Here is a 19,574-nt window from a genome sequence, read left to right as displayed (position 1 = left end):
TTATTTTATTATAATTAATGATCAAAATTAAAGATTTTTATCGAGCGTAACTTAATCAATTTTCACTAAAGCAATCTAAACTTCTACCAAACTAATTAAGTATAATTTTAAGATAATTAATGCTTTTTAGCTTTATAATATTTTATCAAAATTTAGAATTTTTGAATCAATATTGTGATCGAGTGTAACTTGATCAAGTTCTACTAAACTAATGCATACTTTCTTATAACAAATAAGACGATTAGTACTTTTTTATATTTTTTGATAGTTTTACAATAATTAATTATTACAATTTTAGATTTTTTAAGTCGATATTGTAATCGAGTATAACTTAATTAAATTTCAAGTATAGCTTAATTAGTTTCCACCAAACCAACTTAAACTTCCAAGGCATAGTTCTAAATTAATTAATATCTTCTTTTTTTTTTTCTATTTTTAAGATTTTATAACAAATTAATTATTAAAAATAAATTTTTAATAGGTTTTGTGATCAAATGTAGCTTATTTTAATTTCAAATGTAATCTGATTAAGTACGATTATATATATATATATATATATTGTTTATTATTTATTTATTTTTCTAGTAATTCAAGAAAGAAATATGTCAATCTCCGTTGTTTCTCCCTCCTTCCGGCGGCAAAAGGAGGGTAGGGTTTCACCTCATCATCCCTCTCGCCGTTTCCAGCGGAGTTCGGTGCCCCAGTCGAACTGCTCGGTGGGATATCATCCATAATTTTTTCTGTTTGGTTTCATCTCGTTGCGATTTTGACTTAGGGTAATCTTGATTGTCTTCAATTTAATGGTCCTTGTAGTCATTGCTGATTCACACGACGATTTCGGGGCCAAAAATGTGATTTTGTGAGGGGAGTTGATAAGGAAAGAGAAGTTCGTGGTGTACTTGGAACGGATTCGACGACTTTGTATTGAGCGTTAACTTTGTCGATTAATGGTAGACGATTAGAAAATTTTTATGCTTGATATGTCGTGATTTGGTGATGGAATGATGGGTTTCCTTGTGCTTTATCCATCAAATTTGTTCGAATTGCTACCAGGGGATATTCTTTGGATTCACAGGCTTTCTATTTGTTGGTCCTGAAGCTCCCTCAGTTCGACCTTCGGTCGCTACCATATCGGGACTGATCATCTTAGTTTGAACCAATGAAGGGGAAGCTGATTTGTTTGAACATTCATCGAAGTCTCAGCATGATCCTTTTTTTCTTTTCTTGATCTTAAATCTGTGTCTCTTGCTTGAGTAGTGAACTAAATCTTTTAATCGTGATTCCACATATGTTAAGGAACTTAATCTTTTCAAGTTGATTGTGGAAGAGTTAACTGTGGTGCTTGTTGTTTAACTCCTTGTACAAAGTTTAACTTGTTGTTTGACTCTTCTACTGGCCTTTTTATTGCTATCATCCTTTGTTGAGTACTACTGTGTCTCTTTCTGTGTGCTTATGAAGGACTCACTTGCTCTTTCCTTTGGCAGGTATATGTATTGTTGAAAGCAAAAGCATTTGGTAAAAGAAGCATCCTATGATAAGGATTCTCAGTTTCGTGGCCATGAAATTCCATCAGGTTGATTTGTGCTACAACACTCATCCAGTATGACTGACAATCGTAAAGGAAATGGTGTGGTTTAAGAAGCAAAGGATCCTTTAAACACGTCTGCCTATCCATTGATAAGGTGATTTATTGGATGGAAATTGTTTAATAGCATTAAAGGTAATGTGATCTTGATAAATATAGAAAGGAAGTTACAAGGTACTAGGTGTGTTATCCTTGTAAAAATATTTTCTCAAATGTCTCCTTCACAATCACACACATGCTTTCTTAAATTTGACTTCGATGAAGATTAGACTTTTGGAGTTGTAACATATGCAAAATTTAGGTGAGAGAAATTATTTATCTTCTCATAACTCTGAAATTAATGTGACTCAAGCTTATTTTCTCCAAAAATATAATGCATATATCTTTCTTGTATTCAAGTCATCTTGGAAAAATAAAAAGAAACATTCAGACTTTTTGATAGCTAGAATTAATTGTTATGACTCTTTGATAGGTGGGAATCATCCTGGGTAACATAAAATGGTTGGTGGCCCCCCTTCCTCACTCTACTTTTAGACTACTAGTTTGTTTGTTCTCATCTCTATCGAACAAATGTAAACAAGAGTAAGGAGAGAGAAGATCAAGCATGCAACAACTGTTGTTGCATGGATATAATTCAAGTAGGTTGGATTATTTCTCAAAGGCTCAAGGTCAAGGTTAGCTACAAGATATAATATAATTTCTTTTTCATATTGTTTGTAACCATTTCTATATTATTTTGATATGGTTCATAGATTATCACCAAAGAACCTTTATTTTTCTAACCACCCTACCCATAGCATGTTTCCTATTGGATGTAGGTGTGCAAAATGTACATTGATTAGGTTTTGTTATTTACTTTCTTCAAGGCAGTTTTCTATCTAAGGAAATGCCTGAAAGAGGCGATCCATGAAATGGAGTCTAAGATAGCTCTAATACTTTCTTGTCCTTCTGTATCAAAAACTTGAGAGAGAACCGCTCAAAATTACTAGTAAAATCCAGTTTCTGGCAAAAATATTTTGAGTCAAGATCTGTCTTTACTTCTTTCCATTATTGAAGTCAAATACATTGAGGGATCTTGAAATGGATTCATATTGCAATAGAGAGGATACTGATGACCCCAAAAGATCATCACTATTGTTGTCACTCTATCCACCTACTCTTACAACCAAACTCTTAGATTTTAAATAGTTGTCACATGGCATTGTTAGGTCTTCAAATGCAGTTGAGATGTACTGCCACTATCTTACCCATGCTTTCTTTCTTCACCATGATAAATTAATGGCATGTTCATTAACTCCATTTTCTATTGGTCATTATATCTGGACTTCTAATTCTCTGTCCGGCCCTTCTCAATGTTAATTCTTTTATCATAACTTTACAACCTTATCCTTTTTTCCCTCCTAGTAACAGATATCTGTGAAGGGACTTTCACATAGATAGTGGGTGCATTCATGGTACTCTTGGTAATGGCTTTAAAAGTCTCTTTCAACCTTACCAGGAAAGAAGGAACTACAATTATAAGGGTTCTTGTAGATCAAGGGGAATAGGGTAGGTCCAATACAAGGTAGATGGGATCATATCATGTTAGAGAAGGTAACAAAACCTTTGTGGGAATAGGATGAGGTCTAGAAATGGTCCTGAGGTAAATGTTACAAGAGATGTTTGTAAGGGAAGGGAGCACCTGCTGAATCCCATGGCATCATGATGTTGTGTTCATTGGAGGAAATGCATTTATCACCCAATCCCAACCACATCTTCTCTCATTCAACACATTATAGGAACAATCAACCAGTTAGTTTGATGATGTATATTCAGGTCTCATTCTTTTAGATCAAGGGTTTGAATCCTTGCTTAACATCTTGTGCATCTCTAGATCGAGGGTTCGAAACCTTGTTTAACATCTTGTGCATCTCTAGATCGAGGGTTCGAAATCTTGTTTAACATGTGCATCTGTAGATCGAGGGTTCGAAACCTTGCTTAACATCTTGTGCATCTATTTTCATTTTTGCCCATAGTGACGAGCACTTTCTCTTATGTGAAGTTTGATGTGCCTAATTGAGTTTTTCTTTCACATTCCTGTTTCTCTTTTTCTTGTTCCTTCTGCATTTAATTCTTGAGCTGATCCATTATGTGTAAATTATGAGCATTCTTAATTCCATTTATAACATTTGGGTTCATGTTATGGAGTCCTTGTGGTTGATTGTTGAAGTAATATAATTATTTAGTCACTAATGGCATTATCATATAAGGAATGGGTATTGAAACCTCAAACATTATGTCATGGCTTGGACTTGGACTTGGGTATGACTATTTTAATCCTATGATTAAACTAACTAGTAGTGTGTGCTATATAATTTATGCTTAGGGTTAGAAAAAAAAATTTATAAGGAATGATTCACAAGTGATGTCAACTTCTCGATAATCACATGCCTCTAAATAATTAGGATTCAAGACACCAAAATAATCTCTCTTTATAGAAATAAGATTGCATAACATTAATCATTCATGCAAGGTGAGACTTTTTGCAATGTACTTGGACTGGGGAATGAATTGATGAAATGGGGTATCACAAATTGTTCCTATATCTATGGTGGGGTCCTTGGTGGAAAGCTTAGGGTGGACCAAACCCTGACAGATCTGGAATCCCCACCCTGTCCATGTTTGCTCCTTTGTTTGAGCTTTTCCCAAAAGGAGTGCCATGCCAACTAATCCCATGCACACTAGTCTCTTCTTTTACAGTCATGCTGGGGGGGTTGGCCACATTAAATATGTAGCCTACACACAACCTTCCCAAGCTTTTGACATGTAGGGCCCCAAATCATATAAAAGGATTGGGACACATGGGAGATGCCCATTGGGTGATGACAAAGTCTCACATACTCTAATCCCCAGTGAGGCATCTAAGGAATCTACTGCCCTTTTCTCTACGTGAGTAAGGTTGAGCTCCATTGGCTTTATGCTTTGAGTCAGTCATCTTTTTTCCATTGACAGACCATTACATTTGAGGAGTAAAAATGCTAGGTGAAATCAAAAGCCGAAGAAGCCTTCTTGTTTGGACCCATGTAATCAATTAGTGTTTTTTGATATCTATTGTAGTGTTTATATCAATGATGAAGAAGAGTATAAGGAAAATTTGATTAATTTATTGGTGGCTCTAAGCAAGCTCGGTTCCCGAAATGCGATATATAATCACGATGAATTTGATTATAATATGCTAGGGATCAGAGCCTCACATGCGGTGGTAGGATCAAATTATGTCACAGAAGAATCTATTCCTAGAGCTCATTGAGATGATCTTGCAAAACCTACCTAAATGGCTTAACTTTGAGAAGCTAGAATGGATGGATATTCTGTAGGTATGAGGTGTATTGATGTTTCTTTCTCTATTTCTCGTGTGATTGATATGCTTGTTGAGTGTTCAAGACAACAAGAAATATCAACATCAAACATGATAGCAATTCCTAACCTCTAAATCAATTAAATATTAGCAGTTGTTTGAAATTAGTAATAGTTGATTTTTGAGCAATCAAAATTTATGGCCATGTCCATAAATATTTTAGGATTGGCACTTACACATAGCATCCCACAGTTTGATAAATTATTGTTGCAAACAATATTGCATTCCATGCTTGATGAAATTTAATTGTACCATTGAAAACAAACCCCTATTTGTACATTGTGTAAACACTAAATAACTGTTCTTATGTCTTCATCACAATATCCTCTAAGATCTCACTGTTGAATAATAATATGTTCTCATGATAAGTATTTTTCTTATATCTGTCGAATCTTTGACCATAAAACAACCGACTTTATTTATTTTATGCCAATTTAAGACTTCTTCCCACGAAGTCCTATGTCTTATCATTCATCATCTTTATCTATCACTCATAGTTTATGCACTGTGCACCACCCAACACTGTTATGTAGCTCTTAAACAATCCATAGTGGCCAGTGACAGATCCAATTTCTTTGTCATATATTTATGCAATCTTATCATCTTGATTAATCCTGCATATTTTGACCAGGTATTGCGAGCACAATGTGGATTTGATTCACCACCTCTTGGTTCCAGCTGCGGAGGAGAGATCAAGCTGAAGACTGAGGAAGTCATGGAAGTGGAGCTGTGAGTGAGCCTTGTCTCGAACAGATCTTGAAACCATGGAATTGTTGGTGATGGTGGTGGCATCTCGCTGTGTCCAGAGAAAAAGAACCATTACACCTGTTATTATTGTAACCCAAATCATTGAGAAGATCCTAATATGATAACACTGTAATGGTTGGCAAGCTGAAAGATTGTGGCATGTCAAGTTAAGAAACAAAGCTCCGCAGAGTTGAAATGGCAAAAAAGAATGCAGAGTATGTCAGAGTTGCAATAAACAATGCAAATAAGTTCTCTTTTGTCCATCAATTCCCCTCCATCACTTTCTCTCTTTCCTGTTCACTGTTTATTAAGTGCCTGAGACATGACAGCATCAGCCTCCGGAGAGTTGTTCTTGACCAGTTGATGACAGCAAGAACAAAATCTTTTCAATTGGTTATGGTGGTGGACAGGGAGGGTGAGAGGAGTCGAAAGGAATCTTGAGCTGGATTTTTACCTTGCACTGACTCAAGGAGAGGTGTGGTGGTTAGTGTGCGCTGGGTTGGCTCTGCTACAGTGATCTCTCTTCACCCAATGCACCTTTTCTTAATTTTCCTCTGAGGAGAGGAGAGGAGAGGAGAGGAGAGGGGAGAGGAGGGGAGGGGATTCTCTGCGCCTGCCTTTTGTCTTTTCAACCCTGCTTACAGCTGTGTGTCTGTGTCCTTTGTTCAATTCCTTTTTGTGTCTTGGGGTCTTTGCTCTCACCACTGTCACCCATTAATCCACCACCTTCTTTGATCGAACACATGATCTTGTCCTAATTGTTCGTCTCCTTCGACTGCCTCGATGAATCGAGGTCTGGTGTTCTGAGCTTGATCGATCCAGGTGTTGCGGGGAGGAGCGGTGAAATGGACATGAACGAAAGGGATGAATGCAGCTCGGAGAAGAATGAGCACCATTTGACTTACAGCAATGCTGGGTTTTCTTCTGGTTGGCAATTCCGGAACCCATCGGTAGGCATCGTTCCCGGTGACCAGAGAGGTTCCATGGAGGACTCCTTCAATCCCAGCCTCTGGAAGCTGTGTGAGAGTGATATGCCTGCCATTGCCAAACCAGTTCCTGCGACTTCAAGGTTCGACGACGGCTGGACTCCTTCAGATTCATCGTCCCGAGGAGGAACCTTCCTCCCGAGTGGCCCTCCGATCCTCACCCCAACCCTGTCGCACTTCCCGGCTGATTCGGCTTTCATCAAGCGAGCTGCGAGGTTCTCTTGCTTCAGTGCCGCAAGCTTGGGCAGCATGGCGGCTCCTTTTGGCGCATCTCATTTGGCCGGTGCTCAGATTCACAACATCGATATCAACATGGCAAAAGATGCCTCGTTGCATGATGTTGAGCCTGGCGAAGCTACTGTTCCCAGTGGGGTTGGGGGTGGGCATGAGAATGCAGATTCTTCCTCCAAAGACCTTGCTGCTAAGAAAAGAAGAAGATCCAGCGAGGTACTTGTCATCCAATTTCCATCGAGTTTTCATCTGTTCCTTGATCTTACCTTTCTTTGTTTTGCCTGCAACTGATTACAGGAGTTAGAAGCGGAGCAAGGAGACCCACAAATGGCTGCTGAAGCCAAGACGGAGAGTGTGGACACTGATCACAAGGCTGAGCAGAGCAGCTCCACTGCTAAGCCTAACGGGAAGCATGACAAGGATGCCTCAGAAGCACCAAAGGAAGACTACATCCATGTTCGAGCTCGGCGCGGCCAGGCAACGAACAGCCACAGTCTTGCAGAGAGAGTAAGGTTCTTGACACCATTGAAGGATGCATGTCTTGGGATGAACACACTCGTTTGATCTTTCAGCACGAGAAATGCCCTGACTCACTGCACACGGATTGAATGTTTATTTTCAGGTGAGAAGGGAGAAGATTAGCCAGAGGATGAAGCTCCTTCAGGAACTTGTTCCTGGTTGCAGCAAAGTAGGTCTCTCAACCTGACTCTCTCTCAAGAGTTGAGGTTTCTGAACCCTGTAAAAGATTCTTACTGCATTATAATGTTTGGCTTAGGTCACAGGAAAGGCAGTAATGCTTGATGAGATCATCAACTATGTTCAATCACTGCAGCAGCAGGTTGAGGTATGATTTCCATGGTGATGTAAACTCTTAATTTCATCAGACAATTGATAGCTTGTTTGTTTGTGTGTGTTCCTCCATGCAACAGTTCCTGTCGATGAAGCTTGCAGCTGTGAATCCAAGGCTGGACTTCAACATAGAATCACTTCTCTCAAAGGATGTATGTAACACAAGAACTAATCAGAATCACATCAACATGCATGTTTAGTCATCTGCACTCATGTTCTTGTTTCTGTGACACAGTTTCTTCAGTCTCATGGCGGGACTTCATCCGCGATTGGTTTCTCGCCTGATGCGGTTCATCCTCAAATGCATGTATCTCAACAAGGACTGGTGCAAGCTGAAATATCTGGCAATCTAAACCATCCAAATGCATTCAGAAGAGCAGTGAACTCGGTGAGTGTGTTGTCTTCAGATAATTCTTGCTTATCATTCCTTGAATATGTTTGGTTATATTAAATCAGAAACAATGGACAATTCAGATGGCTGTCCATTTTAGTTTCCATTAGGCTGAGATAGCTAATGATTCTTTGAGAACTCTCTCTCTCTCTCTCTCTAAAAAAAATATTCTCATACAAACATTGGTAAGAAATAATAATTTCTAGCATGAATTCCCAGTAATTGTGTGAAACTGCTTAGCATTCACTTGGAAACGTAATCTGTGACAAACCTTGCTTAATGTGGTTATAATTTCCTAACCTTATAAGACGGCAGATCATGGCATCTCAAGCTGCATCGGCTTAATCTTGTAATAATACCATTTAATTCAGCTATTTTACTGTGACTTGCTCAACTTCATGCTGCTCTGATCCCTGTTAGTGTTAAGATGTATACATGTATACATTTAGAAAGATAAATTGATTGATATGCATTTCAATAAAATTTCTTGGATTTTATCTAGGAGAGTTTTCCTGATGTTCTATGATCTATCAGGTTTTGGACATCACATACTAGCTTTTCTTGCTCCTGCACAGTAAAAATGGATCCATGACATTTTTATTCATTAGAAACTGGTAGAACATGATCAAATCAAATACCGTGGAAAGTTTTCTGAGTTGCTGATTCCGTCGAAAATGATAAGTAGCTAAATATGCTTTCTGATGTCAACAGAAGAAGTCGCATCGACCAGTGACGAATAGAACTGGTCATTCCCATAGTCCAGTATGAATGATACTTGTTTGCTCCAGCATTACCTAGCAGGACTCATCTCTCTGCTTCTGTTTGCAGATGCCCAATGCATGGGATGAACAGCTACAAAATGTCATGCAAATGGCTGCTTTCAGCAGCAACTCTCAGCAGCCAAGAACTCAATGATGCATCCCATCATAACCATGAAGCTATATAAATATAGTTGATGTTTGCACTGCATGTCCTCATGTTGCCCCAAAATGGGCACAGAATCCCTGTAAAGCTGAGCCTTGACAACTGTGTTGGAGATGTTGGAATCTGATGCTGTTCTAAGAACATGGCAGAGTTCAGATGCTTGGAAGCTACAAGATTGACCACGATCAACACTTGGAGCAGAAGATGGATTCCTTGCTGGCAGATTTGAACCCATAGCAAGTGTCATTGAAGGGTCTCAAATCAGACTGCACAGAGATAATTAAATCATGGGGAAATTGGAAGCTTGCATTGGCAGAGAAATGGAGCAGAAGAGAGTTCATTTGAAGGTCTGTGACATCGGCCTTGAAGTGAGTCTTCACTTTCTTGTTCTTGAAATTAATGGTGGGAGATGGGAACTGTAAGCAGACCTTAAAATCTTTGCATTATGCATCCATGTTCTAAATGACTTTAGTGATCGGTTGTCTGTAGAAGCTAATCTTTGTGGTTTTTAGAAGTTATCTTTTTGACACCAAAGGCAAGTTCATACAAAAGGGGGTCTATAGCACGATGATGAGCGGAAGAAGTTAAAAAGAGACATATAAAAAGAGGAAGAAGATAGATTATTCTTTGTAATTAGTTATCTTTAATTTTTTATATTTTTAAAAATTATCTTAAGATTTTTATATTTTAATTAACAACTTTGAAAGTAATTAATTAGCCTCTCAAATTTGAAAGTATTAAATGTAATTAATTAGCCTCTCAAATTATTATTATTTTACATAAATAAATTATTATTTATATAAGTTACAATCCAAATTTAATCTCATAGAGGTTGAATTATTTTAATAGTATCTTTTTTGGATCCATTTCAAAATAGTAAAATCACATGAGACAAATTATTATTATATTTAATATGAGTTTTAAGTTTGAGGTGTGAGATCCAGAGTTAAGAGAGATTATAAGGTAATATGAATTTGATTTTTTGATTATTTTTATCCTTCTTTATTGTCATACTTATGTGATTTATTGATGTCCATCAATTTTTTTTAGAGATTTTTCAATATATAATAGTAATAATAACAATAAAATTGTAATATCCAAGTTAGAATTTTAATTTGTAGTGGAAAGTAGTATTATAATTTTGTGTGTTTTCTGCAATTGATAAAAAATATATAATTACTAATAATTCGAGATTAAGTATTTTTTTTTTATCGAATTAGCGTATAGATAAAAAATATTATCAGTAAAAATCATATGCATGTATAAAATCTAATCTAATGATTGGAAAAGTAATGTTTCTGTGTGGGAGACTATGACTATTTCTCTAATTCAATCTCATGAGATTCAAAGTAAACTAATTAGAACTCTTTTTTCTAAAATAGAAAATAGAAAGTGATAAAATTAGATTTTTTTTTTTGTTCCTTTTATTTTTATGATTTTATAGTTTTATTATAATAAAATTACATCATCATATTTCACATTTATTTGATCTTCTTATATTTAACGTAATAAAAGTCTAAAAAATTCATTTTATTGGTGAAAGGCTTTTTTGCTGCAATTACTCTTGTCCATATAAATTCCTCTAGAGCAACACTACCCGTACCCGTTTGTCCGTTACCCCCCTGGACTTCGTGAAGGGACACTGCAGGGTTGTACGTGGGCCCATCTGACGAGCAATCTACCTCTTCAAGGTAGAAATATGGGTATAAACTGTGCATGTGAGAAAAGTAATTCTCGAAATTACTCTTGCCCATATAAATTGCCCTGGTGGAGCACTTCTAATACTCGTTTACGTTTACCCGCCTAATCTACCCGTAGGAATACCGCGGGGTCGTGCATGGGCCCATCTGACGAGCCATCTACGTCATCAAGGTAGTGAGTGGGTGCGTCATATGCATGTGAGAGAAGGAATTTTCAATGACTTTTTGGTGTTCATGTCCAGCCAACTCGAACTCATCTTGCCATATTGGGACGTGGAATGACGATATTAGCCTTCCCGTGGGTCGTAAATCGTTACATAAATAGAAGAAAACATGCCATTAAAGTAAGGGTTTAAATGTCAATTCATTAAAACTGCATTCCTACAATAAATAGAAGAATCACGGGTGAAAAAAGAAAGATCCATCGCTGAATTCTCTTCCCCTCGACGGGTTCCTACGACGGGAGGAGAGAAAGCTGCCTCCTTTTCCTCTCCGACGGCCTTAGAGCGACGGGAAATCCACGGATCACGGGAGCTCTTCTTTGAGACAGCACGATTTCACGACAGTCCCGGTCTCCGAGCTGTGAAAATCTCATCTTTTCGCTTCCTCAGTGTTTTCTCCCCGTTTCTTAGTCAAATCGGAGTCGAGCAATTACGAAACATCCACCTGAGGTCCCTCTGTAGACTGGGAAGGAGATACGAAAACTCTTATTTTGCTTCTTGGCTTTGGGCTGCGAGGTTCTGGGATTTGTTAGGTTCTATCCTTTCTGTACAATTTCTTCTGGTGATAACTGCTCCATAGATCGCAGCGTGAATTGCGGTCTTGTGTAGGTTGTCAATCGTTCCAGCACAAAATCGCAGCTGCTGGAAACCCGTCGGGTTGTTGTTTTCGTTCTAAAAAAATGATCTTTTTCGGCTCTTCGATTGAAACCGTTCCATCGCCAGAATAAAACTTTCCGAAGCATTTGATCTCGACTCATAAAAAATCTGATATTGCGATAACAATGACTATTGGGAACTTTTCTCCCGTTGGTAACGACGGGCAGCGGAGGGGCAAAAGGATCCTCGAAGAGGAGGCTCCCCTGTTACCAAGCAAGCAGGAGGAAACTGGGGAGTCCGATGAGTTCAATGGAGCTTCCTTTGCTGGGGCTGTCTTTAACCTGTCTACTACCATAGTTGGAGCCGGGATTATGTCCCTGCCTGCCACCATGAAAGTCCTGGGGCTGGTTCCTGGGATCCTCCTTATCATATTCTTTGCTTTCTTCACGGAGGCATCGATCGACATGTTGACCAGGTTCAGCCGAGCTGGAAAAACAGTTTCATATGGAGGAGTTATGGGAGATGCATTTGGAAGGACCGGCAAGGTGCTGACTCAGTTATGTATTATCGTGAACAATGTCGGCGTGTTGATTGTATACATGATTATTATCGGTATGCTATCTGCCATATAGATTCTCTTAGTGTATTGTTCAACATATTGGTATTGGCAGGCTTCTTGATTAAGTTTCAGTATCCAATTACCTGTCATAAGACCAGTTTTGATAAGCTCTAGAAGAAGCTAGATCTCAAGACCTTCAATTCTTGGCCACCTTTAATGTTATTTTGTGTTTTCGTGGGCGGTAGCTGTTACAGATATCGTAGTTTAAGTTAATTGATTTACTTTCATATACCGAGGTAAAGAGTGAAATGGTTTTGCCAGTGTATACACAGAATTTTGTATAAGAATGCTCGCTTTTTCTTTAGGTCTCATCAAGTATGAGAGCTATGTCAAAGGCTTCATGTCTTGAATTTTCCTTGGCAACCCTCTTTTCCTCGATGCCATTGTCTTGAAAAACATAGCTGAACAAATCATTGAAGTTTGTAGGTACCGGTTTCTGTTACGGTTTCATTCACTTCAAATGCTTTCAGATAATTTGCTCTAATATGTGTTTGCATAACTTGCTTCATCCATTTGTTGTTTGCCCTGTAAGCTTGAATCTCAAATGTGATTATGTTGCAAGGTGATGTGCTTTCTGGAACATCTTCTGGTGGCAACCACCACTTTGGTGTGTTGGAAGGATGGTTTGGACAACACTGGTGGACTGGCCGGTTTTTCATTCTTCTGGTTTCTATGCTGGCAGTGTTTGCTCCTTTGGCATGCTTCAAGCGTGTGGGTTAGCTCTTATACTAATCAAGGAGATTTCTCAGAAAGTCAAATTGTCATTTCCTTTTGCATTTCTGCTTTTTTAATTTTTTTTATATTCAGAATGAAGCTGACTGTACTATCTCTCTTCTGGCAGATTCGCTGAGGTTCACATCTGCCTTATCAGTTGCCCTTGCAGTTGTATTTGTCATAATTACAGCAGGAATTGCTATTGTGAAATTGTTGGCTGGAAGCATTGCAATGCCCAAGTTGTTTCCAAATATCCCGGATTTGGCATCTGTCTGGAACTTCTTCACAGTTGTCCCAGTTATTGTGACTGCTTATATCTGCCATTACAATGGTATGGACACTGAAATTTCATCTAAAACTGTTCAAGAAAGGTCTTTTATTATCTGTCATGTGAAACTGTAGCTATCCCATGCTCAGCATTAACTATTTCTTTCCTATCTACATGATATTATCATTTATCAGGACTATGTTTCCTACTTAAAAGGTTACTGGTTCCTTTTGCTCATTAAAGAATTGTATTCTTGTATAGACTAAGAAATGTTTTCTCTCTTATACTGCAGTTCACCCTATAGAAAACGAACTTGAGGATCCTTCCCAGATAAAGCCCGTGGTGCGGACATCACTAGCACTTTGTTCCACAGTCTACTTAACCACGAGCTTCTTTGGTTTTCTACTCTTTGGTGAAGCCACACTTGATGACGTGCTGGCCAACTTTGACTCCAATCTCGGTATTCCATACAGCTCTGTCCTCAATGATGCGGTCAGAGTTAGCTATGCTGTGCACCTCATGCTTGTGTTCCCTATGATCTTCCATGCCCTCCGTCTCAATGTGGATGGCCTACTTTTTCCATCAGCCAGGCCTTTGTCTTCTGACAACCAGAGATTTGCTATAATTACGGCGGTGCTTCTGTCAGTTGTTTTCTTGGCTGCAAATTTTATTCCCAGCATATGGGATGCCTTTCAATTTACCGGTGCAACTGCCGCAGTTTGTATTGGGTTCATTTTTCCTGCTGCCATTACTCTCAGGTGAGTCCTAGCAATTCATAGTGGCAACATCTCTTTGGCTGGTGGCATTGTCGTGTTCTAGTATGATTGTTGTTTCTTGAAATGTATATCTTTTGCTGGTTTATATTGAGTTGCGGGTCTTGAAGACAGCTTCAATCACACATGGGCATGGCCTCTTGGCATCTAAAAGAAGTCATGGGAAATTGATGAACTTCTATATAATTAGTTAATATCGTACTGTTAGATAAACAAGTTTTTGCTAATGAGAGGTGAGCTGATAAGCAAGTCTGGGAAGATTTTTCTTAAGGGTAATTTGACATTTCCTTATGCCTTAGTCTTTCATAATAATTGTGTGCATCGAGTAGGCATGTGGCTCCAGACATAAAGTTGATGTGGATCCTAAATACAGTTTGCATGCATGAGGTATACAATAACAAGTTTGCACTTGATCCTATTAGATATTCAACAGAGCATGATTCATTTTATGCTTTCTTAACTCTTGTGCCTTCATAATATTTACTACCTCCTGAACTCTTTAAGTTTTCTTATCTTTGCTTCTCCTATTTCAGGGACCCTCATGGCATCGCAACAAAGTGGGATAAGATCGTGGCCATCTTCATGATCAGCCTTGCAGTACTGTCGAATGTCATTGCTATATACAGCGATGCATATGCTCTCTTTAATGAGAGCAAAGCCTCCCCACAGTCCTGAGATCTTCTTGTTTCCATAAGAGCGATGGTGGTATTGGCGGTTCTTGTATATGTGGGATGATTAAAATTGTTCTGAAGCAACGACTGCAATGCTGCAATCTTGTGTAAATTTGTTTTCTATCAGTAGTAGACAGAACTCAACATCTAGGTTGAATCATGTGCTGTATGTAATATATGAACAATTGCCTGAAGGAAGTTCTATGCTTCCTTCAGCATGAACAGGACCCTGTGCCCTGCAAATGTTTGTAATAAATATGAAACTGGACTTGGATGTTGTGTTTTAGATTCAGTTATTTGATTCATTTGCAGAGTTCACCTCTGAAACCTATTTGTCATGGCAATTTAGTTGAAACATCCCATTTAGCTCTTATCAAAAGCTTTGTTTGCTTGTTGATCATTCAAACGTTCTAGTTATAACCAAGTCCAATTCTGCCCCTGTATTCATATGCTGAGCCTTAACCCCAATTCCCTGTTGCAGTAAATTGTCGGCTGAGCCTAACCGATATGCTTTCACTAACTTTTGCAATACCCTTTTGATTCATCAGTAAGCATTGACAGCATAGCAATCAATAATGATACAACAGATATGCATTTTCCTCCAAGAAACCTTGCTGCAATTTCTGATGTTTCAGTTCAGTAGAAGTCTTCTGCTTCTGCTTTGAACACTTTGGCCTTGAGAGAGCAAGGTTGGTGGCTAGTTGTAGCCATCTTTTTTCTGTTCAGTAAGCTCTAAAGTACAGTAACTTGTGGCTCTGATCCTTACTGTCCTCAAGCTCCTTCTTCTGTCTATAGGCAGAAAACAAGGTTTCAAGAAGATTGAACTCTAGGCTTTGGATTAACAAAAAAGAAGAGAATGTTGTGTTGCTTGGTTTGATGTAAACCAATTAAGCTTTGCCTTGCATGATGATGGAAATATTCCCATGGAAGTGCAAGAATAATTAAGCTAAGTTGTGCTCAGAGCAATCTTGCAAAAAAAAAATATGAACAGCAGGAGACTAAAGTCCAACACTGCAAAGAATCAGATTCAAGCTCATGTTTTTGAGTTACCCAAAGCACCAACTGGGAGAAAGATGTATTATAGTGCTAGGGAGTAGTTAAAAAAGGACTACTGAGCAGAGTCAGATCTTTGAAAGCTGAGTGTGTGTTGGGGAATCCTGCCTTTGTTTTACTGCTTTGGATACTCTCCTTCCATCACCATAAAAAACTTACATCCCTCTTTGTGTAACCTCTTCTCCTCTACTCTCTCTGGTCATGTGGTGCACAAGGTTCAGATTCCTTTCCCTTGTGCTTGTGATCTACTTGGTTTCTCTTGGTGACTCCCTTGCTACTGCCCACAGAGGTAGGTCATCTCTTCCCTTATCTTTGACTTGCCATGATTGATTGGAATCATATTTGCTTATTGAGATGCTCTTTTCTAGTGGTTGGGATGATTGAGAAGAATGATGATGATGCAAAGGGTGCCAAAAAGTTTGGACTTGAGATCACAGCTGCTCACAGTAAGTTCAAACTTTCTACCCAGAGTTAGCATGAGTCTCTTGAGCAAGGTTTGTTCCACAGGAACTTAGATGCACCATGGCAGTGAGGATAGCCAGGAGCAAGTGGCCAAGGGGAAGGAAGATGAGTGCAGAAGGCTTGCAAGTAATGAGCACAGTTGGAACAGGTGCAGAAACTTCTGCAGGAAACTCTGCTTATGGAGGGAAGGGGAAGACTCTGAAGTGTGACTATGGCAGTCCTTTTATTCCTCCTCACTTTCTCAATGCACTCAATCTTATGAGTTTGTGCCTGTATGAAATGGTTAAATTATTATCTATCTTTGTGTCCACCAAAGATGTCTTTTCTCTCATTCATCTGAAAAGGTTTGGAATCTGGGATTGCATAGAGAACATTTAATTTATTGAGAGCATTGTTTCAGTATATCAAATAATTTGAGTGTTGGCACATACTTTCTCCACATCTTTCTACCTTTATCTATCTTTTATTATGGAATCAGTGTAACAGATACACTCCTTTTGCCTAAGAAAAAAAATAATAATTACCACACTCAAGTTGACTGGTTACTCAATCCTGTAGCAAGAATATAATTTGATTATATGGCAATTAATTGCACTGATCACAAAAGATTTCTTATTTCATTGAAAGTTCCTGGATTTCTTGATGCAGGACTGCCAAATATCACCCCAAAGAAGTCATTGGGCTCAACAACAAAACTGAATGACAAGGTCCCTCTCTCTCTCTCTCTCTCTCTCTTTCTCTCTCTCTCTCACTCTCTCTCTCTCTCTCACACACACATACCGTTGAAGTTAGTTGACATACAAGACCTTTAACACAATGTTTTTAGGTCTACATGAAACCATCATCAAGAATCTACATGTTTGAAGTATTGTAAATGCTCATATTGATTGCCTACTTGTTTTCTGATTCAGACCTCCAGAAGCAATAGTGCACTGAGGACAAGACCAACAACCACCATCAAGAAGAGCACAAAAGGGAATTCAGCTGAAACACTGAAGCCAAAAGCAACTGAACCATTCTACCATGGATCTCATGATCCATTCCAGAGAATTGGAGCCAAAAAACCAGCAGATGCAGTCACTGAAATGTTCAACATGCTGCACAAGGACTACCACACAACGGGCCGCCGCCGGCCTCCGATCAACAACAGCATGCCTTTGAAAGATCCCCATGTCAAACGCTAGACAGATCAGCAAAATTTGGACAGGAGACGAACTCTTCTACTACTAACTCGAGCCTTTTCTTCTTGGATATCTGTTAGAGAACAATAGGTGTTTGGATATAGTAATCTTCAGTAATGCCTCCAAGCCTCTTCAGCCCTTCTCTGAGTGGTTATCTCAAATCACCATTGGAGTTGGACATTTTGGCCATAAGATGAGCTTGAGGCTTGTACCAGATCTTCAACTTCAATCTTGCAGTATAATATACCTTTCACATTTACTTCTCCAAGTGCTACTGATCCTTTTGAGCAGACAGCATGTTTCATAGATATGAAGAGAGCTGCAGATTGACATTTTTCATCAGGAGAAGCCAGATTTTACCTTTTCTGCATTCCAGAGACAAAAAGAGAAGCTCATTATCTCATCTTGATTCATATACTAATTTTTCCTAGAAAATATTTCTCAGTAATATTTGGAAATATAAACTTGAGATGATTGAACAGGAGTCCCTCTAATCTCATTCACATATTATGACTGTTCTTTGAGATCATTTGCAGGTGGTCATAACTCATAATTTAACTAAATCTATTTCATCAGTGCAAAATATTATTTATTTATTATTGGATTCATTAGATTAATTTCAGTGTAAAACTATTTTTTTTGGAAAGAAATATTGGAAAAAGAAAAATAAAAAGACTTATTATATGCTTCGCGGTCGGCATGACGTGGGCTCAATAACGGCCCAATTCTCTTCATGTTTCGGCTCGACCTATTTGAGTCCCCATCATGAGCACCGTTAGATTGAGCTTGAATGACGTAGATCGGCACAATTTCGACCGTCTGATCAACGATTCCTCTTCGTTTCCCTTCCCGCATCGCCATTCGTTCTGAAGCGATGCGGGCCCCTCCCTGCGCTCCGCTTCACCCGCCGCTTCACCCGCGGCGCCGTTCGCATCAGCGGACGCGTAGCTGGCTCCGCCGCCGACCTCGGCCCTCTTCCTCCTCCCCAGATTCGAACGTTTTCCCCTTCCAGCCCTATAAATCGAGCGCTCCTCTCCTCCTTCCTTCCCATCACCCCATTCACCAATCCTTAATTTTCCTCTTCCTCCTCCTAGTCCCTCGATTTCGCCGGAAAATGTATCGCGCCACCGTGTTGGTCGTCCTCTTCCTGGCTGCGGCCGGCCTCGCCGCAGCCGCCGAGGCACCCGCTCCTGGGCCCAGCTCCAAGCCCGAGCAACCGGAATCGGCCCAGTCTCCGGCGAAATCCCCCGCCTCCGCCACCGCCCCTTCCACCTCCACCTCCACCGCCCCGGCCACCGTTCCCGCCACCGCCCCCGCCGCCGCCCATTCCCCGGCCACATCCCCCGCCTCCGCCCACGCCCCAGCGAAGGCTCTCTCTCCGGAGGCCGCCACATCGCCCTCGAACTCCCCTGCCGCGGCGCCGACCCCCGACGCCGACTTGGACGACGACAGCGACGACGATATCCCAGCTGAGGGTCCGATCTCCGGCAGCCCTCCGGAGCCATCCTTGGCTGCTGCGCCTGCACCGGAGGAGGAAGACGCGCTGAGCCCCACGACGTCGCCTAGCGGAGCAGGGGCGCCTATCGCAGCTGGTGCTGCCTTCGCCGCTCTCTCCGCCGCTGTGGCTGCCGTCTTCGCTTTCTAAAGGCCGGCCTCGACCATATTGATCTAAGAATCATCATTTTGCCTTTAGATTCGTTATATTGTGAATGGGGTCCACTGAATAATTGATTTCATTTATTATATATTGGATTTAATTCCTGACACTATCTGGACTTAGATCCATTAATCATATCGGATCGGGTATGCATCATCACTGTTCGTAAAACTGGTTTAAACTGCTGGATTCGGATCATACGGATCGTCTTTTTGGATCCGAATCCAATCCCATAACATCTCTCACTTGACAACAGTAGCACACACACGCCACGTGCCGTGCACGTCCCAAGCTCATCCCGGTGGCTTCTAGAAGGAACACCGGCAACGTCGCTTGGTTTCACGATTCCCAAGCTTGCACGCGCAACATTGGCCCCGTTTCGTCGTGTCTATTCTCACTGCCAGTGACGGCACCCTCATTACAAAGAACGACGGTTGTTAACCCGTTTTATATATCCATAAATAAGCTACCAGGTACTGTTGGGACCCACTTTTGGGGCCAACAGCGTCCAACTGTATGCGAGTAAGCGATGCGAGTAACGATTACGC

General features: G+C 40.0%; 4 protein-coding genes across 5 annotated transcripts; all 4 read left to right on the top strand.

The window, feature by feature from the left end:
• The first annotated feature begins 593 nt into the window (after window positions 1-593).
• Window positions 594-9,581, top strand: LOC135619822 (transcription factor bHLH49-like). Of its 2 annotated transcripts, none has more exons than XM_065122190.1 (9): window positions 594-716; window positions 1,485-1,682; window positions 5,614-7,162; window positions 7,244-7,453; window positions 7,569-7,634; window positions 7,722-7,790; window positions 7,876-7,947; window positions 8,031-8,183; window positions 9,015-9,581. In XM_065122190.1, the coding sequence occupies exons 3-9, from the start codon at window positions 6,575-6,577 to the stop codon at window positions 9,099-9,101; spliced, it is 1,245 nt and encodes a 414-aa protein (XP_064978262.1). In that variant the 5' UTR covers window positions 594-716; window positions 1,485-1,682; window positions 5,614-6,574; the 3' UTR covers window positions 9,102-9,581. The 2 variants fall into 2 exon arrangements, with proteins under 2 accessions (XP_064978262.1, XP_064978263.1); XM_065122191.1 differs by lacking the exon at window positions 594-716 and adding an exon at window positions 814-950.
• Window positions 9,582-11,239: 1,658 nt separating this feature from the next.
• Window positions 11,240-14,959, top strand: LOC135619821 (amino acid transporter AVT6A-like). Its single transcript, XM_065122189.1, has 5 exons — window positions 11,240-12,240; window positions 12,810-12,962; window positions 13,089-13,292; window positions 13,522-13,987; window positions 14,536-14,959. Exons 1-5 carry the CDS (start codon window positions 11,814-11,816, stop codon window positions 14,675-14,677), a joined length of 1,392 nt encoding a protein of 463 aa, XP_064978261.1. The 5' UTR covers window positions 11,240-11,813; the 3' UTR covers window positions 14,678-14,959.
• Window positions 14,960-15,868: 909 nt separating this feature from the next.
• Window positions 15,869-17,723, top strand: LOC135586728 (uncharacterized). Its single transcript, XM_065122188.1, has 4 exons — window positions 15,869-16,015; window positions 16,095-16,172; window positions 16,837-16,895; window positions 17,100-17,723. The coding sequence occupies exons 1-4, from the start codon at window positions 15,928-15,930 to the stop codon at window positions 17,370-17,372; spliced, it is 498 nt and encodes a 165-aa protein (XP_064978260.1). The 5' UTR covers window positions 15,869-15,927; the 3' UTR covers window positions 17,373-17,723.
• Window positions 17,724-17,910: 187 nt separating this feature from the next.
• On the top strand, window positions 17,911-19,056 carry LOC135619820 (uncharacterized). The gene has a single exon (XM_065122187.1). The coding sequence runs from the start codon at window positions 18,244-18,246 to the stop codon at window positions 19,012-19,014; it is 771 nt and encodes a 256-aa protein (XP_064978259.1). The 5' UTR covers window positions 17,911-18,243; the 3' UTR covers window positions 19,015-19,056.
• The last annotated feature ends 518 nt before the right edge of the window (window positions 19,057-19,574 follow it).

This window comes from Musa acuminata, chromosome BXJ2-8 (genome assembly GCF_036884655.1).
Source record: "Musa acuminata AAA Group cultivar baxijiao chromosome BXJ2-8, Cavendish_Baxijiao_AAA, whole genome shotgun sequence".
NCBI classification, from domain to species: domain Eukaryota; kingdom Viridiplantae; phylum Streptophyta; class Magnoliopsida; order Zingiberales; family Musaceae; genus Musa; species Musa acuminata.
Note: the sequence above shows the minus strand (reverse complement) of the source record. Positions and strands in the feature narration are given on the sequence as shown.